Raw genomic sequence first — 19913 nt, 5'->3', positions numbered from 1 at the left:
AATTTAAAAAAGAGAAAAAAATGATTGAAAAAAAGTGAAGAAAAAAAACAAAAAAGGAAAGAAAGGAGTTTTAATTGTCTGTGCTTGTGTGTTCCATCATATATCAGTTGATCTTTACTCAGTGATAAACCAGTCCAAAGTAATAAATAATAGTAATATATTTGTGAACTTAATTTTGCAGAAGTATTACTCAGATGAAGTAAAACACTTAAAAATTCAACAATTTGGTGTCGTCAGCTAAAACTCTGGATGTATTTTCCGACTTTGAACCACTTATCTGTAAATTGGCTTGAAATCATCAATAAACCCCCTTTTGTTCCATTGGCTTCAGAATCCTGCATGATATTTTTCTAATCTCCGATCATACACAAGAGTATTCAACCATATTTAATATAGTTTAGCAATTCATGATTGAAACTTTAAGATTAAAACATTTAAAGTTTGAAAAATGTAAATGCAATGATTTTGAGCATTTCTTTTTCTGTGGAATTTACTGAAAATATTTAGTGCAGAGATAACCAACCTCTTAAACATGCGAGTTGCGAATTAAATACAGTAGTTGATTAGTAGGAGGTGGTCTTCATGTAAAGGTCTTCTAAAACGCATGAGTAAATGTGTTCAATACAAGTTTTTGACACTTAAAAGACGTTAGCTAACGGTTAGTGATAAGGCACATTACGCATAAGTGTAATAAATTAATACTAAACTAAAGCTGTAAACAGAATTAACTTTTTTGTTCTGGAGTTGTTAAAATAATGCAATGCAAATTATATGCCACAGGTTGGGGATTTCTGTTTTAAAGGAAATATGTCAAGTTTTTCTAAAATACCCAAAAACCAGTAAATCTTGCTTCAAATTAATCTTGTAAGACATTGAAGCATTGAAAAAAATCAAGTTTGTTTTTAGTCAATTTTGCCCTGGTTTATCCGAAAGTTTAGCAAACTGCAAAATTTAAGTAAACTTACCTTAGGATTAAGTGCAATACATTTATAAACTTCATTTTGCAAAGGTTTTACTCAGATGAAGTAAAACACTTAGAAATTCAACAAGTCAGGTCAGGTAGCTCGTTTCTACTCCCCTATTCTTTTTATGACATTTTGGTTTGTCAGACGACGAAAAATGTTTCCTTACGTGCACTTATTCGTAAATATCTCCTATGTCACTCGATAAAAGGCGGTCAAAGTTTGGGAAAATGGAACACTCGTTATCCAGGTTACGTGTACCCAAATACAACTTTCAAACGTAGCAGGTTTTTGAGTTTCCAACCGAAATGCAACTATCAAAATTAAAGATTAATTAAACGTCTGCAGCCCATTTCAGACCCGTCACGACGTTGGTCGTCGGTAGAGTTGTTTCTTGAACGCACAAAATCACGTTTACACTCGAAAAAACAAAAGCTTTAGCGGAAAAACTGATCGATTTTCTGCAGGCGTTTACATACAAAATAAAGAACGTACGCCGCTGAAAGTTGACCTTCACATCAGCGAGCTCCTTCTACTCCCGTTTCCCAACTTTCGTGGCGATCTACTTTTGCGATTGCGAGATAGAGACCTATCTGTAAAATCGTTTCTGTAAAACTCAAAATGTATTTACCCCAGAATCGAAATTTCAAACGGGTGTAACTCGTCCGTTTTTAAAGCAAAACCACTCAAAATCGATTATGTTTAAGATGGAAACAATGTACGTTGGCAACGCAAGTTTGGTTGAATTTCTTTGAGTAGAATTTATGTTAGAGCACTTAAGGTTTGAAATATGATCCTCTAAACGTGGCCCTAAAAAACTCTAATTACAACACACTCAAAGGGTAAGATAGCAAAGAATTTTCATTGTTTGAATATGTGCAACTACCACGCTATCACAATCGAAAATTGAATATAGAACCACTAAAAACACAACGAAATTACTAAAAAAAATTCACACTCCAACATTTAATTGTTCTCCTTCTCCCTTCTTTGTGCCGATCGTATGAACTCCGCAACCCGATCCTGTATTTGTTTTGCGGATTTCGTCGCGCACAAAGACAGGGAACCCTCTTCCAAGGCCACCCTTGCCTCACGGATGCAGTGCTCCAGTTCCTTTGCTACTTACATATGTTTTTGCTGTGGTTTTAAGAATTGGTGTTTTCACAGTTGTCCTCAATCCACCGGCGCCTTCCACTTGGGGACATGTTACTGCAACATTGGCGGATTGAGGGCTACGGTCAGGGCTGGCTGGGTCTTGCTGGACTGTGCTGGCTGCCGGCACCGTCAAGGCTGGGTGGGTTAGGGACACTCGAGGAGCTTTCCCCTTGATGTGCCTGTTCGGCAGCGCATTCGCCTTGCGTCTCTTGTGTGGATGGCAGATGCGCCATATGGCCTGCCCCCATTTCCCTTTGCTCCGGGTTTTTAGCGCGGATCTGCAACATAGTATGTGCATTATCATACCGCAAACACTCAGCACGCTGGACATTTCTCTTCCATGGTCGTAACATCCACTGTTTTACTTTCTTCCTTACATCCTTTAACCGACATGACTGTCTGGGTGCAAGAAAGGTCTGTCGAATTGTCCATAGTTATAACCTTTAACTCTTAAAACTTCAATAAACAATCACCTAAATGCTCCAACCCTACCAAAGGAAAGAAAAAAATACACGTGTTGGGGTTAAGGCAATTTCGGACTCATAAACTTGAAAAATGCTTCCTTCTAACAGTTCTTGTAAATTTTAAGTTTCCGATAATGGAAAACGCGATTTGACGTTATGGACGATAAAAACATGAACATGAACATTGCTCGATCTGAATTCAGCATTCTACATCAAGGCACAAACTTATTGCGTACAACACACTAAATCTTGCAATAAACGCAAACTTATTGCGGACAACACACTAAATCTTGAATTTCTTTGAGTAGAATTTATGTTAGAGCACTTTAGGTTTGAAATATTATCCTCTAAACGTGGCCCTAAAAAACTTTTTCTAATTACAACACACTCAAAGGGTAAGATTGCAAAGAATTTTCATTGTTTGAATATGTACAACTACCACGCTATCACAATGGAAAATTGAATATAGAACAATTAAAAACAAAACGAAATTACTACATAAAATTCACACTCCAACATTTAATTGTTCTCCTTCTCCCATCTTTGTTCCGATCGTATGAACTCCGCAACCCGATCCTGTATTTGTTTTGCGGATTTCGTCGCGCACAAAGACAGAGAACCCTCTTCCAGAGCCACCCTTGCCTCACGGATAAATATCCTCTTTCGTTCTCTAATATTTTTACCAAAGCATCTCAAAACCTCTTCACTCTGCTCTTCAGTGAATTGCTTGCGACTTTTCTGAAACATCCAATGGCAAAACATAGTTAATAACAGTTAGTATCTTATTTAAATAACATGCAAAGCTCCAGTTCCTTTGCTACTTACATATAATTTTGCTGTGGTTTTGAGAATTGGTGTTTTCACAGTTGTCCTCAATCCACAGGCGCCTTCCACTTGGGGACATGTTACTGCAACATTGGCGGATTGAGGGCTACAGTCAGGGCTGGCTTGGTCTTGCTGGACTGTGCTGGCTGCTGGCACCGTAAGGGCTAGGTGGGTTAGGGACACTCGAGGAGCTTTCCCCTTGATGTGCCTGTTCGGCAGCGCGTTCGCCTTCTTTTTCGGTAACACGACCCTAAAACACCATAATTTACAGTTGTTCCTTTTCAACATTTTTGGCACACACAAAGCATTTATTTCGTTGAGGCTGCAATCTTACATAAAGTGATTGTATGGCTTCAAAAGCGACGACTGACTCGTCGCATTGGAGCGGATTAATATAATGCGTCTCTTGTGTGGATATCAGATGCGCCTTATGGCCTGCCACCATTTCCCTTTGTTGGGGGTTTTTAGCTCGGATCTGCAAAATAGTATGTGCATTATCATACCGCAAACACTCAGCAGAATATAGAAAAAGTTGCACATACTAGGGTAGATGAGGAAAGCAAACCTGTGTCGCTGTGCACTTCCGCACCATGGTGGCCGTCAGATTGCGGCCATTTGGAACACAAGCACTACAGACACGCTGCAGTGCTTTGGCGGCGTGGGAGCTTGTCCATTGCTCCCCATGCCACTCAAACAAACTTCTGGCCTGGTGCCAGGCGGATAAATGTAAAAAGGGCGTCTTTCACCGCCGGTCTCACAACTATTTGTGCTGGCCCGCTGGTAAGGCCAGTTTTATGATGCATAACCTGTTTAAAGTAGAAGTATTTATCAATCACTTACAAACTGGAAAGCCAACAATGTGACCAGCAATACGTACCCGTATGAGGTAAAGTCCCTTTTTACTTTTATTTGCCTCCTTGGCCTCTTCTACTAACATGCCCCTTAGTGCACTAGGCCGATGTGCATTTTCAAACGTTAATATGGTGAACAGCAGTTCGCCATATCCCCGCATGAGCAACCTACAGGAGTGATGCGAAGAAACAGTGCAAAATGTGAACAATTGACTCCTCATTTGGGTAATTACAATGCAGTTTATCTAAAGCAGGTAACAGCTCACACCGTAAACAAGTGACTTACAAATTTGGTGACGCCATATTAAAATGTGTTAGTTCTAAAACGGATGCGTAGAAATAATCCCGTGACAGGCCGATGTGCATTTTCAAACGTTAATATGGTGAACAGCAGTTCGCCATATCCCCGCATGAGCAACCTACAGGAGTGGTGCGGTCATGCTGTTGTTGATGTTGTTAGTGTGAAAAATGGTGGCAGTAAATCTGTGAAAATCTCAATTTTGGATAAACAAAGTAAAAATTTCAGTGAAGGCATCCAATTTCGGTCATCCAACTAAATCTAAAAACAATGAGCCCAAGAAATGGTCACTTTCAGAAGCATCTGATAATTTCTTCAATGGCAGTGTGAAAAGGATGCACAAACACAAGTTGGCTGGCCACAAGAAGCACAAGTTGGCCAAGACACAACTTCTCCAAAAGTTTTCCCTCCATTCTCAATGTGCACACAAAACAATTCGTTAGTTAGCAGGTATGGTTTTTATTTAGCTGCCCTGAAAAAATTATTTCTTTGTTTATTTTGTGACTTTTATTAGTGATGAAGAAGAGGAGAAATATGTGAAATTGGGAAGTGATGAGATTGAGCTTGTTAAGTAGTTTTGTTATTTGGGGGATATGATAGATGAATATGACAGTACTGGCAGGGCAGTGACGGCAAGAACACGCGCTAGTTGGAAAAAGTTTAAGGAATTGTCTGGTACACTCTGTGGCAGACTACTCTCTACCAACCTGAAAGGAAGGCTGAATAAAGCATGTGTAAGAAGTGTGATGTGTTATTGAGCTGAATGCTGGGCGATGAAGGCTGATATCAGGCGAAAGCAGACGACAGAAATGAGGATGATTCGAATGATGTGTGGTAAGATACTACGAGATGGCATTACCAATGATGTAATAAGAAGGTGTACATATGTGGAAGAAAAACATCGAGAGGACATCGTCTGAGATGGTTGGGGAACGTTGAGCGAATGAATGAGGAGAGCTTAATAAGAAGAGTACAAAATAAGATGATTGAAGGAAAGGTGAAAAGGGGAAGACCAAAGAAAACATGGGAAGAGACGGTGAAGGATGACATGAAAAGAAAAGGTTTGAAGATCGAGGATGCCATTGACAGGGGAAAGTGGAGTCGTCGCTGCAGACAACTGGTCGACCCTGAATTTGTTTCGGGATGAAGACCAGGCCTGAACAACAGGCGAATGGAAGCCGATGATGATTTTGTGACTTTGACGTTTTTAATCATATGGGAAAAGATGGTGATGAATTGTGAAACACCTGAAAGGTGCGAAACATAAAGATGATGCACGAGCGAAGGAGTTGGTGAGGTCGGTCGATAAACGGCGTATCTGATAAGAGAGAAGAGCCCATGGGGAAATCCTCATGGGGTATCTGATAATCAAAAACTCGCAACGGACAAGTGCGGTCCGCAACATGCTCGTTGAAGAGCTTATGCATAGCTGGCCGAGAAAAAACGATGGATTGTTCGTGTAAGTCACCAAATTATCCTTTCATGTGGAACTCTATTAAAAAAGGATGTTTTTAATGCAGGTGCAAGATCACAAAACATTCTCAACATATGTCGATGCAATTATTGTAATGCCAGAATGGTTGAAGAAAGGGCTGGATAACCTTGTCAGATTCAACGGAGAAGAGTGTAAGATTGTTTTTCCCAATAAGGGAAAAAATCTTACAAGTTCCGCTGCAGCTAAAGCAATACAGAGGGTTTGGAAGTTGGCCGGAGGTCACGGAAAATTTACAGCAACTTTAAATCGGAAGTATTCGGCTACACAAGTAATTGATCTTCACTGTAATTAGACATAGCAATATAAATAACGAAATATCGCTGATAATGAAAATATTCTGCAGCAGCATTTATATAAAAGTCAACCAGTGACGTATTTAAAATTTCATATTAGGTTAGATCTAAGAGACCGGACAGCCGCCTTTTGGTGGCCAAGCAAATGGCCTATAGCTCGAGCACACAAGAGAGCTATTACGCGAACAACCTGCAGAATATAGAGGCTGAAGAAGCCTATGAAGTCATGAATGAAATAAGGGTAAGTTGTTCAAATCAACTTCAAATGGTTTAAAGAATTCTGTTGGATTCCTCGCATTAAGTATAAAAGTTTTAACCTTTTTGTGTGTATTACTGGTCTGACTCGCAAATAAATTCTATTGCAAACAAATAAAATTGAATTATGTTTTTTAATCGCAGTCGTGCAGTTCGGCTGGTGGCACCGAAACAAAAGGCGCATCAGCTGAAAGAATTGCATCAGCTGTTGAGGTTTCATTTATAAAAAAAGGTTTGTCAGCTGATAGAAGCCCATATGCTGAACGAGTAGAACCAGCTGCTGACGTTTCATCAGAAGAAGGTTTGTCAGCTGAAAGAAGCACATTTGCTGAAGAAGACGAGTCATTACAAATTTGCCGAAACAAAGACGGTGGCCAACAAAAGGCGGTCCGGGATAAAATAGTTGAGCCTTGTGTTGTTCTGCAGCAGTTAAATTCTCTGAAAAATCTCTTAAAATCAATCGTCGTAATTTTGCATTTTTTGGTTTATAGATCGACATCTCTAATGTGGCAAGTGCTTCGAAGCTGCCGGTAAGTTAAAATTTAATTACGACTTCACAGTGAAACTATGGTTTTATTGATATTATTTCCTGTCACTCCACATGCTTTACGTGTCCAATGCGTGCATCAATCAAGAAGTTTAAAAAAGATATATGTACTAGTCACACATATTTAAATTTAAAGCAGAAATTTGCTTGAATTACCAAAATTCATTTTAATGATATAGGAAAGCCCCAGCACATCTGCATCACCCTCCAGAAAGAGGAAAAAGAAAAGCAACTCCAGAGATTTTAATGTCGTGGTAAATACCATTCTAAGCATTTTAGTATATATCGGGAGATTGGAATAGGGGAAGGTGTTTCCTGATATACTTGACCGATAGTGTTTATACCACTCCACAAACGTTACGTGACCAATGCATATATGACTGAACCATGCGGTTATAAAATGTATGCATACTGTACATACATATTTAATAGCGCAAAAACACTATACAGTTTTTTTGATATACCAAAGTTCTTTTAATAATATAGGAGAGCCCCAGCTCAGCTACAAAACCATCTAGAAAGAGGAAAGCTACTTTCGATCGTTATAGTTTCTCGGTAAGTAGTATTTTAACAATTTTCGTTTATTGTATTATATTGCATATAAGTTTACATATTTAATATTTATTTTTACATGTTTTATGTTATTCCTCAAGCCGAAGCCGAAGTTCAGGTATCAATGGAAGGCTGACGAGTGGATGGACATGTGAACTTGGGAAGTGATGAGATCAAGCTTGTTAAGGAGTTTCGTTATTTAGGGGATATGATAGGGGAAAATGACAGTACTGGCAGGGCAGTGTCGGCAAGAATACGCGCTAGTTGGAAAAATTTTAGGGAATTGTCTGGTACACTCTGTGGCAGACTACTCTCTACCAACCTGAAAGGAAGGCTATATAAAGCATGTGTAAGAAGTGTGATGTGTTATTGAGCTGAATGCTGGGCGATGAATAAGGCTAATTTCAGGCGAAAGCAGACAACAGAAATGAAGATGATTCGAATGATGTGTGGTAAGACACTACGTTGAACTATGTTCCGTAATGTTAGCAAAACTTAGTTAATAGGGAATTATACATTTGACATGGGAGGAAATGTAGTGTCCGTATTAGCGCCACCATGTGTTGATTATTAGTGTTATGTTGGAAACACTGCATTCTATGTTGCGTGCGACCTTGTGAATAAAGTCATTCTTTTTTGAGTGTGCTACACGAAAGAGTGTTACAGTGCCAGAAAAAAACGACACGTTGTGGACGCAGATTATGAACCAATTATGAAAATTCGGAGAACATTGCTTCATTCACATCTGACACTAGGGTTAAGTTTCGTTTCTCGGTAATTGCGTGCAATAGGATGAAATCGAAATCACCACACACTCTGATCGAAAAAAAAACCCTCGCCAAACTCAGAGTCTCGTCCGAATAAAGGGTAAGGAAATATTCGACAAAGTAAACGTAACGAAACGATATTCGTGGCCTGAAAAACCCGAAAATTCTTTACCCCAACACTTAAACTTTATTCGAGACCACTCTAAAAGCCGTGGAAATTTTGAACCTATGTATCTTCCTTATTATAAGCCGTACAATTATGTCGCTTTGTCTGTAGAGGTTTTTTGCTTCTCTGAGTCGGACGATGGCGGTTAAATTCATTTAAAAGCACAGGTTTTGTTTCTTGGTAACGGCGTACAATAGAAGGTTGAAATCGAAATCACCACACACTCTAAACGAAAAAATACCCTCGCCAAACTCATAGTCACGTCTGAATAAAGGGTAAGGAAATATTCTACACAGTGCACGTAACGAAACATTTTTCGTGGTCTGACACAGCGTGAAATTTCTAGCCCCTACACTAACGAAAGAAATTTTGAACCTTCGTATCTTTTTTATTATAAGTCGTACAATTACGTGGCTCTGTCTGTAGAGGTTTTTTGCTTCTCCAAGTCGTACGATAGCGGTTAAATTCGGTTAAAAGCACAGGTTTGGTTTTTCGGTAACGGTGTACAATAGGAGGTTGAAATCGTAATCACCACACACTCTTATCGAAAAATTGTCCACGCCAAAATCTGAGTCACGTCTAATCAAAGGATAAGGAAATATTGTACAAAGTGCACGCACGTAACCCTTGTAGACTGTGTGATTTCGATCGTATTGGTTTCCCAATGCCCCTCTCCTACCGTTCCAGGATGAAGAACTAATCCAGATAACCTTTCCTACGACACTAGCCCTTAATTTTAAGGGCGCTTTACCCCTAACCATAGCCCATCAAATACATGGAACCATTTTTCCACATGCGACCGGTCATAAAGTTCTTACCCTGAGAATTTGGGGCTCTATATCTCCCATATTCTAGGGCGTAGGGGAACGTCCTTTCGGCCGGGGAGCAAACATTATTGTAAGAATAAGTGTAGTTAATTTCAAGGCGTAAATACCGATTTCAAATTTTTACGACTTGTCCAAATCCAAATCGGGTTGACCCATGTAGAGATCACAGACGATTCTCAAGACAAAGCATTTTTCAAACCTAAAGAGCTCTAACACAAATTCTACTTGAAGAAATTCAACCAAACTCGCGTTGCCGACGCACATTGTTACCATCTTAAACATACTTGATTTTGAGTGGTTTTTATTATTATTGAGTGGAAATTATTGTCGGCTTGTTTTTCGATTTTTACAAATTATATGTAAGTAGCAAAGGAACTGGAGCTTTGCATGTTATTTAAATAAGATACTAACTGTTATTAACTATGTTTTGCCATTGGATGTTTCAGAAAAGTCGCAAGCAATTCACTAAAGAGGAGAGTGAAGAGGTTTTGAGATGCTTTGGTAAAAATATTAGACAACGAAAGAGGATATTTATCTGTGAGGCAAGGGTGGTTCTGGAAGAAGGTTCCCTGTCTTTGAGCGCGACGAAATCCGCAAAACAAATACAGGATCGGGTTGCGGAGTTCATACGATCGGAACAAAGAAGGGAGAAGGAGAACAATTAAATGTTGGAGTGTGAATTTTATGTAGTAATTTCGTTGTGTTTTTAATGGTTCTATATTCAATTTTCGATTGTGATAGCGTGGTAGTTGTACATATTCAAACAATGAAAATTCTTTGCAATCTTACCCTTTTGTGTTGTAATTAGGAAAAGTTTTTTAGGGCCACGTTTAGAGGATCATATTTCAAACCTAAAGTGCTCTAACATAAATTCTACTCAAAGAAATTCAACTAAACTCGCGTTGCCAACGTACATTGTTACCATCTTAAACATAATCGATTTTGAGTGGTTTTGCTTTAAAAACGGACGAGTTACACCCGTTTGAAATTTCGATTCTGGGGTTAATACATTTTGACTTTTAACGAAACGATTTTACACATAGGTCTCTATTTCGCGATCGCAAAAGCAGATCGCCACGAAATTCGGGACACGGGGGGAGAAGGAGCTCGCTGATGTGAAGGTCAACTTTCAGCGGCGTACGTTCTTTATTTTGTATGTAAACGCCTGCAGAAAATCGATCAGTTTTTCCGCTAAAGCTTTTGTTTTTGCGAGTGTAAACGTGATTTTGTGCGTTCAAGAAACAACTCTACCGACGACCAACGTCGTGACGGGTCTGAAATGGGCTGCAGACGTTTAATTAATCTTTAATTTTGATAGTTGCATTTCGGTTGGAAACTCAAAAACCTGCTACGTTTGAAAGTTGTATTTGGGTACACGTAACCTGGATAACGAGTGTTCCATTTTCCCAAACTTTGACCGCCTTTTATCGAGTGACATAGGAGATATTTACGAATAAGTGCACGTAAGGAAACATTTTTCTTCGTCTGACAAACCAAAATGTCATAAAAAGAATAGGGGAGTAGAAACAAGCTACCTGACCTGACTTGTTGAATTTCTAAGTGTTTTACTTCATCTGAGTAAAACCTTTGCAAAATGAAGTTTACAAATGTATTACACTTAATCCTAAGGTAAGTTTACTTAAATGTTGCAGTTTGCTAAACTTTCAGATAAACCAGGGCAAAATTGACTAAAAACAAACTTGATTTTTTTTAATGCTTCAATGTCTTACAAGATTAATTTGAAGCAAGATTTACTGGTTTTTGGGTATTTTGGAAAAACTTTACATAATTACTTTAAAACAGAAATCCCCAACCTGTGGCATGTAATTTGCATTGCATTATTTTAACAACTCCAGAACAAAAAAGTTAATTCTGTTTACAGCTTTAGTTTAGTATTAATTTATTACACTTATGCGTAATGTGCCTTATCACTAACCGTTAGCTAACGTCTTTTAAGTGTCAAAAACTTGTATTGAACACATTTACTCATGCGTTTTAGAAGACCTTTAAATGAAGACCACCTCCTACTAATCAACTACTGTATTTAATTTGCAACTCGCAAGTTTAAGAGGTTGGTTATCTCTGCGCTAAATATTTTCAGTAAATTCCACAGAAAAAGAAATGCTCAAAATCATTGCATTTACATTTTTCAAACTTTAAATGTTTTAATCTTAAAGTTTCAATCATGAATTGCAAAACTATATTAAATATGGTTGAATACTCTTGTGTATGATCGCAGATTAGGGAAAATATCATGCAGGATTCTCAAGCCAATGGAACAAAAGGGGGTTTATTGATGGTTTTAAGCAAATTTACAGATAAGTGGTTCAAAGTCGGAAAATACATCCAGAGTTTTAACTAACGACACCAAATTGTTGAATTTTTAAGTGTTTTACTTCTTCTGAGAAATACTTCTGCAAAATTAAGTTCACAATAATATTGCACTTAATCCTACAGTAAGTTTCCTTAAATTTTGCAGTTCGTCAAACTTTCAAATAAACCAGGGTAAATATGACTAAAAAAGAAACTTAACTTTTGCAATGCTTCGAACGCAATTTTATTTTTTAACTATTTTTAATTTGTCTGATTGCTTGGCCTAATATTATCACTATTATTTATTACTTTGGATTGGTTTATCACTGAGTAAAGATCAACTGATATATGGTGGAACACACAAGCACAGACAATTAATAGTTTTCTACACAAAGACACAAAAACATAACATACGCAATAAGGCAAAAACATTTTCTGTCTTTAATTTTTTTTTATAATTTCAAGTCCGTTCTTTCTTTTTTTGTTTTTTTTCTTCACTTTTTTTTAATCATTTTTTTCTCTTTTTTAAATTCAATTATAGATTTCATATCTTTTTTAATAAATCACATAAATTTATCATTCATTTAACTTAAGTACAATCAACTAACGCAACAAATCAACAACAATTTAGAAATAGAAATTGAAAAGAAAAATTCAAGAAAATTGGAGAAACCATCGACAACTGCACTGGACCAGAACTAAGAAATCTTCACTGTACCATGGTCAGGAATGCAAAGTCAATTGTCCATTTATGTCTTGAAATATGATCACACCGACAACTTTAACTTTCTATTAATCAAAGACCACAAACACATTTGACCAAAAAGTAAACTGAGCTTCACTTTTGGATAAAAGTCTCTGCTAAACTTGTAAGATCGACGAGAAATAGGATCAATAACACAGAATGAATGTTCCAACAAACTTTAAAAAGCAGGAAGCTTTAATTTTCATTGAAATGTTAGGAACCTGTGATGAAATGTCTGTAATGTCCGTCTTTTTCCAGCGCATAAATATTTTTCATTAAATCTCCAAAGTTGTAATTGACTTTAACACAAATGAAGATTGACCGAGTTAAATGTTGTTTCTTTCATCGTATCATCGAAGGCACAATCATGAAGAATCTGAAGTTTTCGACCGAAACAGAACAGTGGTGAGAGTTAGTTGGGAGATTGCAACTCCTCCGGTATGAGTCCAGTTGATTTTAAACGATGTTAAAGTAGTGACCAAAATAATTATGTTTGCAACAAAAACACACAATTTCATCAATCTTGGTTCTCATCGTGTGCAAACGACAGCGAGATGATAAGAACAAAAACGTTGTCGAATGTTCCTTAAGGAGTTAAAACAGCATTGTGTGGTGAAATGTGCAACCTAGGCAAGCAAGCAAGCAAGCAAGCAAGCAAGCAAGCAAGCAAGCAAGCAAGCAAGCAAGCAAGCAAGCAAGCAAGCAAGCAAGCAAGCAAGCAAGCAAGCAAGCAAGCAAGCAAGCAAGCAAGCAAGCAAGCAAGCAAGCAAGCAAGCAAGCAAGCAAGCAAGCAAGCAAGCAAGCAAGCAAGCAAGCAAGCAAGCAAGCAAGCAAGCAAGCAAGCAAGCAAGCAAGCAAGCAAGCAAGCAAGCAAGCAAGCAAGCAAGCAAGTCAGTCATCATCCAGCAATCATCCAGATGTAACTTTTTCCACAAAGCTGAGAAATCTGCAGTTTTCGACCGAAACAAAAGTGTTGAGAGTTAGTTTAGAGATTAAATTGGGAAAGATCCGACAGATATTGACCACTTTGGTACAAGTCCATCTGATTATTAACAAGGTTGAAAAACTTCTGTCAAACTTTTCCAACGGAGTAATAATGGCATTGTGCGGTAGAATTTTTAGTCATGTCAAGCCAGTGATTTGGTGGAATTTTTTCACAGCGTTTTGGATTCCACGAGAAGTTTGCAGAAGCAGGAGCATAAGTGTTTACTTAACTTGAAACTTTATTCACTTGAAACTTTCATTCAACTCAGAATTCTGCCATTGGCACAACAGAATGTTTACAGCAGCAGGTTGTGATAATGACGACCTAAGATAAGTCTGATGAATGGCCCAAACATTACCAGTGCAGTTGTCACAAAACTAAGATTAAAAGAATCGGAGACAAAAAAGAAAGATAAAGCAGCGGCGAAAGTATTAAAATAACTCACTAAAATTTAGCTAATTGCAGCAAAAAAAAACAACGCAGAAAGTTAAAGTGGCACATAATGAGCATTGAATCAAAATGAGAGAAAAATAAACACATCAAGATGACATAAAACTAGCAATGAAAAATGCAAAACTAAACAGCATAAAGAACATGAAAATTTAAAGTTGTGGGTTCCACCACAAAAATATTTTGTGCCTTAATAAACTTTAAAACCTTTTTGATTTATTTACCTACAACGATGAATGATTTTGTTATAATTTTTATGTTAATAGCAATAAAATCAATTTTTTTATTGGCTTGTTACTCACCTATGCTGAATATACTTTCTATTTACTTAAGTTATTTCCTGATAAATCGATGAAGTTAAATGGGTCTGAATTCACTCTTAAAAGTTAATATTTTTCAACGGTGATGTGTTGCCCTTTACATCTTTAGTAAAATGCAATAACTCTTGCCATTTCATAAAAAAATTTGCCTTAAGTTTACATTTTCATGATCTCTTTCATTCATACACAAAGAGCACAAATAATTTGTGCTTAAGAATTTAACCACAGGTCTTCTGTACAAAAGATTTCAAAAGATGAAAATCATGATTCAAATGAAAATAATTAGAGCAGAGACAAACTTGAAACTAAATCGCGTCGTATGCAAAGTTTTATTTACCAAGACATACTTATGTTTTAATGTCCTCAATTCACACATAAACTAATGAATAAGGTTTGTTGTATCATCCGATTCGTTTGCAAACACACATTAGCGATTAAATTTAACCTAAAAGTTGGAAGTTGAGCAGTTATTAGAAATTTTGACAAGGATTTCATAAAAACGGATTAAACATTTCTTTGATAAAGTGGTTTGGACATTATCCTTATACTTTCTTCATTAACTCACGATTTTGCGTTGATTATTTTTCTTTATATACACTTGCGTGTCCAACGGTGTTGACTACCGAGTACCTTATGTTACATCACATTTGTCAGCACGTGAAATTATTTATTTGCTTGTCTACCGAGATATATTTGCAACCTTATAATGCAAGTGGAGTCAGATATAGTTTCTTTAATTTTGAGCAACTTCATCTCTTAACAACGTAGACAACCGCAAAATGTTGCCTATAAACAGGTATTTCTGGTATAAACACATTCAATTTTTTAAAGCATTTATCAGTGTCACACATCTCAATGCGGTGGATTTTGGCCAACACAGGTTGGGGACATCAGTTCTTGTCATCACAATTATTTAGTCATTCCAAACATTGTTTTATTATAAAAGAGCAATGAACAAAACCTTTAATTAATCCATAAAAATGCAAAGATTGAACTTAGTATGAATCTACAACTAGAAATAAGGAATGCGCTTTGTAATTAAGGGTTGGAGCTTTAGAAATGTGTGAATGTCTTGTTTAATTGTCGATGAAGATATTCAGTGATAATACAAGACCACCTTTTCAGTATGGCGAAGATCTTAAGGGAGGGTTTAAAATTTCAGTCTTTTGTGGAAACGCTTGGTGGATGTTGCATGGGAAAATCCACATGGTCTATCTGATAATCGAAAACTCGCAGCGGACTAGCGCGGTCCGTAATATGCTGGTCGAATAGCTAAAGCATGGCCACAAGACCAGGAAACGTCGTTGAATTATTCGGGTTTAGTCACCACATTCTCCTTTCATGTAGAAAACTATTAAAAAAGGGATGATTTGACAGTGCAACAACACATCCAATGGTTGCTGAAGCAAAGGAGAAATTTGATGAAAAGTTGACAAGCTGTCTACAAGCATGTCAGGAATACCTTCCGAAAATCCCACAAGACACAACCTGGATAGATAGTTTCTGTGACTAAAAATGTTTAATTTATTTTTTGTTTATTATATTACTTTTGGTTTGGTAAAACAAAGCCCTGCTGATGCATTGAGTGTTTTTTACAGCAATTGTGGACACGTTTTGGAGCGTAAAGCTTTAAATCGGAATAACCAGATACTTTAAAACAAATAACTGTAATAAATGTACGATGCAGGTAATGGAAAACACAATTGCAAATTTAAGATTTAAAAAAGTTCGGCGAGATAAAAAGCTTGTTGCTTTAGCTGGGTTTCTACAGATGACAAGCTCACTGTAGTCACATTTCTTAAGGTTTGACCCATGGAATGGTTTGAAGTATACCGCACCGTTAACAAACTCAGCTGTGACTTTATCATCGCCCATATCCATAACACACTTGTAGTAACCTGCATTAGGACAACCTAGAAGCTTGTTGACTAGTAACTGCTTGCGTGGCTTGAAGACGGCGCAATTCATTGAAACCGGAAAACCTCTCACCACAAATTGACAACCTCTGGCATGCAGGTTAAATGGTACGAAATGCAACGAAACCTTAACGGGTGGTTAACTTTGGTTTGTCAACAATGTTTGTCTGAAGTATTTCGCCAAATGGCTGGAAGATATTACTAACATCTTTGTGAGTGGCAGAACTTGACCCGCTGCTGACGCTACTAAACTTATTCTTATTTTTTTTATTGCACGATACTTTAAGACTGTGGCGCTGAGATGTTACCCAGATTTACTGTTGTACAATTTATGACCGTAATACCATTTCTACAAAAATTTTACATCTGATGATTTGTGATACATGTTGGAATTTTCTTATTTTCGCAGTTCAACCCATTTCAGCGCAGCGCAATATCAGTCCATAGATTTAGACTTGTTAGCTTGTCCTGTTGTGCTTTAATACATTTATCTCAGCGGGTTAAACAACATCCGCTAAACTCAATCAAATAAAACGGTAGAAAATTTTTCTGCAGGATGAAAACTGGGAAAAAGATAGTGACGAACACGTTCATGAAGTAGATGATAGCGTTTCGGATAGAGTCTACGAGCCAGAAGATTCCGAGAGTGACAATTAATAGGGCAAGGGCTGCTTTTGTCTTTGTGCGCCACGAAATCCGCAGAGCAATTGCAGGATCGGGTCGCGGAGTTTATAAGATCGGCACAAAGACGGGAAAAGGAGAATGAATAATTTTTGGAATGTGAATGCAAAAACTGCAAAACTTTTTAACGGCAATGTGTAATGCTCAAGCATTTGGACTGCATTAAAATTTGAACACAATTACAAAAACTTTATTTGGACCAACTCTTGCCTTATCAATGCAAATTGGTGCTGTCTAGTATCCATCTTTTCAATTATGGCCTTAAAGCTACTCGTTGTTTAAATGTGCATTTTTCATAACAAATGTGTTCAGTTTTCATAACATGTTTAAGCTCAGACTGTTTGTTTAAAATCATTTTAATTTTTCGTAAAATTATAATATATCATAGAATAGAAGCAAACATTTTATCAGACCCACGACACGTTTTACAACAAAAAGGTCGTGTGCAATTTGTACCAAAATCATCCAACCATGACAAAGGAAAGTTGAAATCAAAATTTAAAAAACAATTTGCAACACTTTGCACATGACTTGAAGACCTTTAACTTTCGTCTTACAAGACAACAACAGGCATCATCATTATAAGGTGTTGGCACAAAATTAAGGGAAATCATGATCAAAATCTTAAAGGTGAATTGATTTATGATTTGACCTCAAACCGGAAACATTTTGCCACACAAGTTACTGATCTTGACTGTAATTAGACCGAGCAAGATAAATAACAAAATGATCGCTATGCAAAATATTATATTATTATTAAAAAATATTATTATAATTTCGCTATTAATGAAAATATTCTGCAGCAGCATTTTCATAAAAGTCAACCAGTGACGTATTTAATATTGCAAACAGGCAATAATGGAATGAAATAGTGATAAAATACTATACTGATGAAATGAAAATATCTGATTGACTATATGCACAAGAGTTTTGCTGGCATTGGTGCGCAGTTATTGATTAACTTGGAGTTGTGGGGTGCAAATCGGACAACCGGTGGCATGGATATCATATTTAAGCGTATATTGGTGGGTGGCACATGCACTTCAGAAACTGGAGTCATGGATTTTAGAGCTACCATTTGAGAATTGGGGATTGAATACATCTTAGGCATCGGTAACTGCATTTGCAAACGGGAAAGCTGAATGACACATTGGCATCATGGACGGTTTTGGTAACAGCAAACTGCTTTTATGCCAAACCATTACTACATGAGACTGGAAAAGCACAGTTTCTGCTGGCATGGGCAAGATCACTGTAGTCGTGTTTCTTCAGGTTGGCACCAAGGAATAAATTTCTTATTTATTGGGTCAAAATTTATTGTTGGAATAGAGGTGACAGTGATTTAATCCTTCCAGTCAATGCAACTTGAAAATTATGGAGTAACTTCACGAGCCTAATTCGCGCAATTAAATGGCCGATAATATCAAGTTCGGGTCGACTCATAAAAAGTATGGCGTGGGTAGTGACGGCAACAACAAACAGTTGTTGTACCTGGGGGTAGTCACATAAGACTCAATGTCTCAAATAAGTGATCGCAGATAATTGACAGTTGCTTCCACACAGCAGTCGTCGTCAAAATAACAAAGTTACATAACAAAATAGCAAAAGCACAAACTCACCTTCAACCAGTGTCTTAACACTAATGCTTTAAATGGCACAGCTTTGGATGCCAATGTGGAGCTCAACATTTTATGAGAGTTAAAAGCAGATACTACTTTAAAAGTAAACAGTAGCAATATATACTTTAAGTGGCTCAACGACAGACACATTATTTTCTAATCTATTTAAAATTATAATTTTGATAATTGGAATGTGCACATGATTATCTTGATCACATATGATTGGAAACCAAAATTTCTACCACAAGGATGGTGCACAGATCGACTACACAAGTGACTGTATTACATGAAGTTATGCAGATTAGCAATAAATAATCAACACCAGAACATACCTAACCACGACACACTGAGATTATACATGCAAATATATTAACTTGTTTAGCTCAGCAGATTGACACATTACCTGGATCATCCTCTAATGTTATGAGTTGGAGCTTCTGTTGTCTGATAATGCTTCACACTTCCCTCTCCATGGAAAGACAGGCTTTGATATGGATTACAACAACATTTTCTTATTTTTTTGCCGACAGCCAGCAAGTGTTAAATTAAGTGTTCCTGAGTCAGCAAACTGCAATGCAACATTAAGTTACTTGATATACATCCTATTCTTATACATTGCATTTCCGTACAAAACTTTTACCCAAGAAATGGGATTTATTTCTGCTTGCTACCTATACAATTATAAACACAACTTTACATAGATGTTGAATAACGTCCCAGGGCATCCTGGCTCTGGAAGAATTGGTGCTCGTAGAAAAATTAAGATGTCTGACAGACACAAACAATGCATCATTTGCTATAGGCTTAAGGTTTAATGAAAGTTCTTCCTTCTCACAATTGCCAAAGTCATTTCTTACAAATACACAATTAGCACCAGCTAATCATGCAGTGCGCAGAGCATAGCCTGACATAGATCACGCCTTACACAATAGAATCATCCAAACATCAGTCACATGGCTAACCACATTGTGGTGGAGGCCAACCTAAATTTTTGATGACCAATGCAAAATTTGGTTGCCATGGCACTCAGAAACCCACTAAAATCCAACCATCTACAATCCGACTTTCTTCCTGAAGTTAGCCTAGTTTCTTTCTAAGTTGAAAATACACAACACATAAATGGGTCTAACAGTAATCTGACAGAGTGGGTGGATATTCATTTCGCAAGCTGACAGGGAGTGAATGCTGTCTTTAGTGCTAGCAAGCCTGTATAATAACAATTAATTACTGTTTATTCTACAAATACTTAAAGATACTGCTCAAAGAGTTATATCCAGACCTGCTCAAAAATATATTTTATTTAAATACATTTAAATAATTCCTTGAGAATAATTCAATTTTTTTTTTTCTTTCGATCAGAATTATTTATTTTTCATTCTTTTCTTTCAGAATTATTTATTCGGCTAGCTTCAAAATAATTCATTTTA

General features: G+C 37.1%; 1 protein-coding gene and 1 long non-coding RNA gene across 6 annotated transcripts; one reads left to right on the top strand and one right to left on the bottom strand.

Moving 5' to 3' along the window:
* Positions 1–1805: 1805 nt before the first annotated feature.
* Positions 1806–5122, bottom strand: LOC143453512 (uncharacterized). 5 transcript variants are annotated; one of them, XM_076954868.1, is made up of 5 exons: positions 4544–5122; positions 4284–4425; positions 3972–4212; positions 3407–3881; positions 1806–3319 (listed from the first exon to the last, which is right to left on the bottom strand). In XM_076954868.1, the coding sequence occupies exons 1-3, from the start codon at positions 4621–4623 to the stop codon at positions 4096–4098; spliced, it is 339 nt and encodes a 112-aa protein (XP_076810983.1). In that variant the 5' UTR covers positions 4624–5122; the 3' UTR covers positions 1806–3319; positions 3407–3881; positions 3972–4095. The 5 variants fall into 5 exon arrangements, with proteins under 5 accessions (XP_076810983.1, XP_076810984.1, XP_076810980.1 ...); XM_076954869.1 differs by having other exon boundaries at positions 3407–3656; positions 3741–3881; positions 3972–5122; XM_076954865.1 differs by having other exon boundaries at positions 4284–5122.
* Positions 5123–11305: 6183 nt separating this feature from the next.
* On the top strand, positions 11306–11931 carry LOC143453517 (uncharacterized). The gene is made up of 3 exons (XR_013115213.1): positions 11306–11322; positions 11457–11528; positions 11697–11931. It is a non-coding gene; the product is annotated as an uncharacterized LOC143453517 (long non-coding RNA).
* Positions 11932–19913: the final 7982 nt, after the last annotated feature.

Source organism: Clavelina lepadiformis, chromosome 4 (assembly GCF_947623445.1).
Source record: "Clavelina lepadiformis chromosome 4, kaClaLepa1.1, whole genome shotgun sequence".
Classification (NCBI taxonomy): domain Eukaryota; kingdom Metazoa; phylum Chordata; class Ascidiacea; order Aplousobranchia; family Clavelinidae; genus Clavelina; species Clavelina lepadiformis.
The sequence above is the reverse complement of the archived record's forward strand: the minus strand, read 5'-3'. Positions and strand labels throughout refer to the sequence as shown.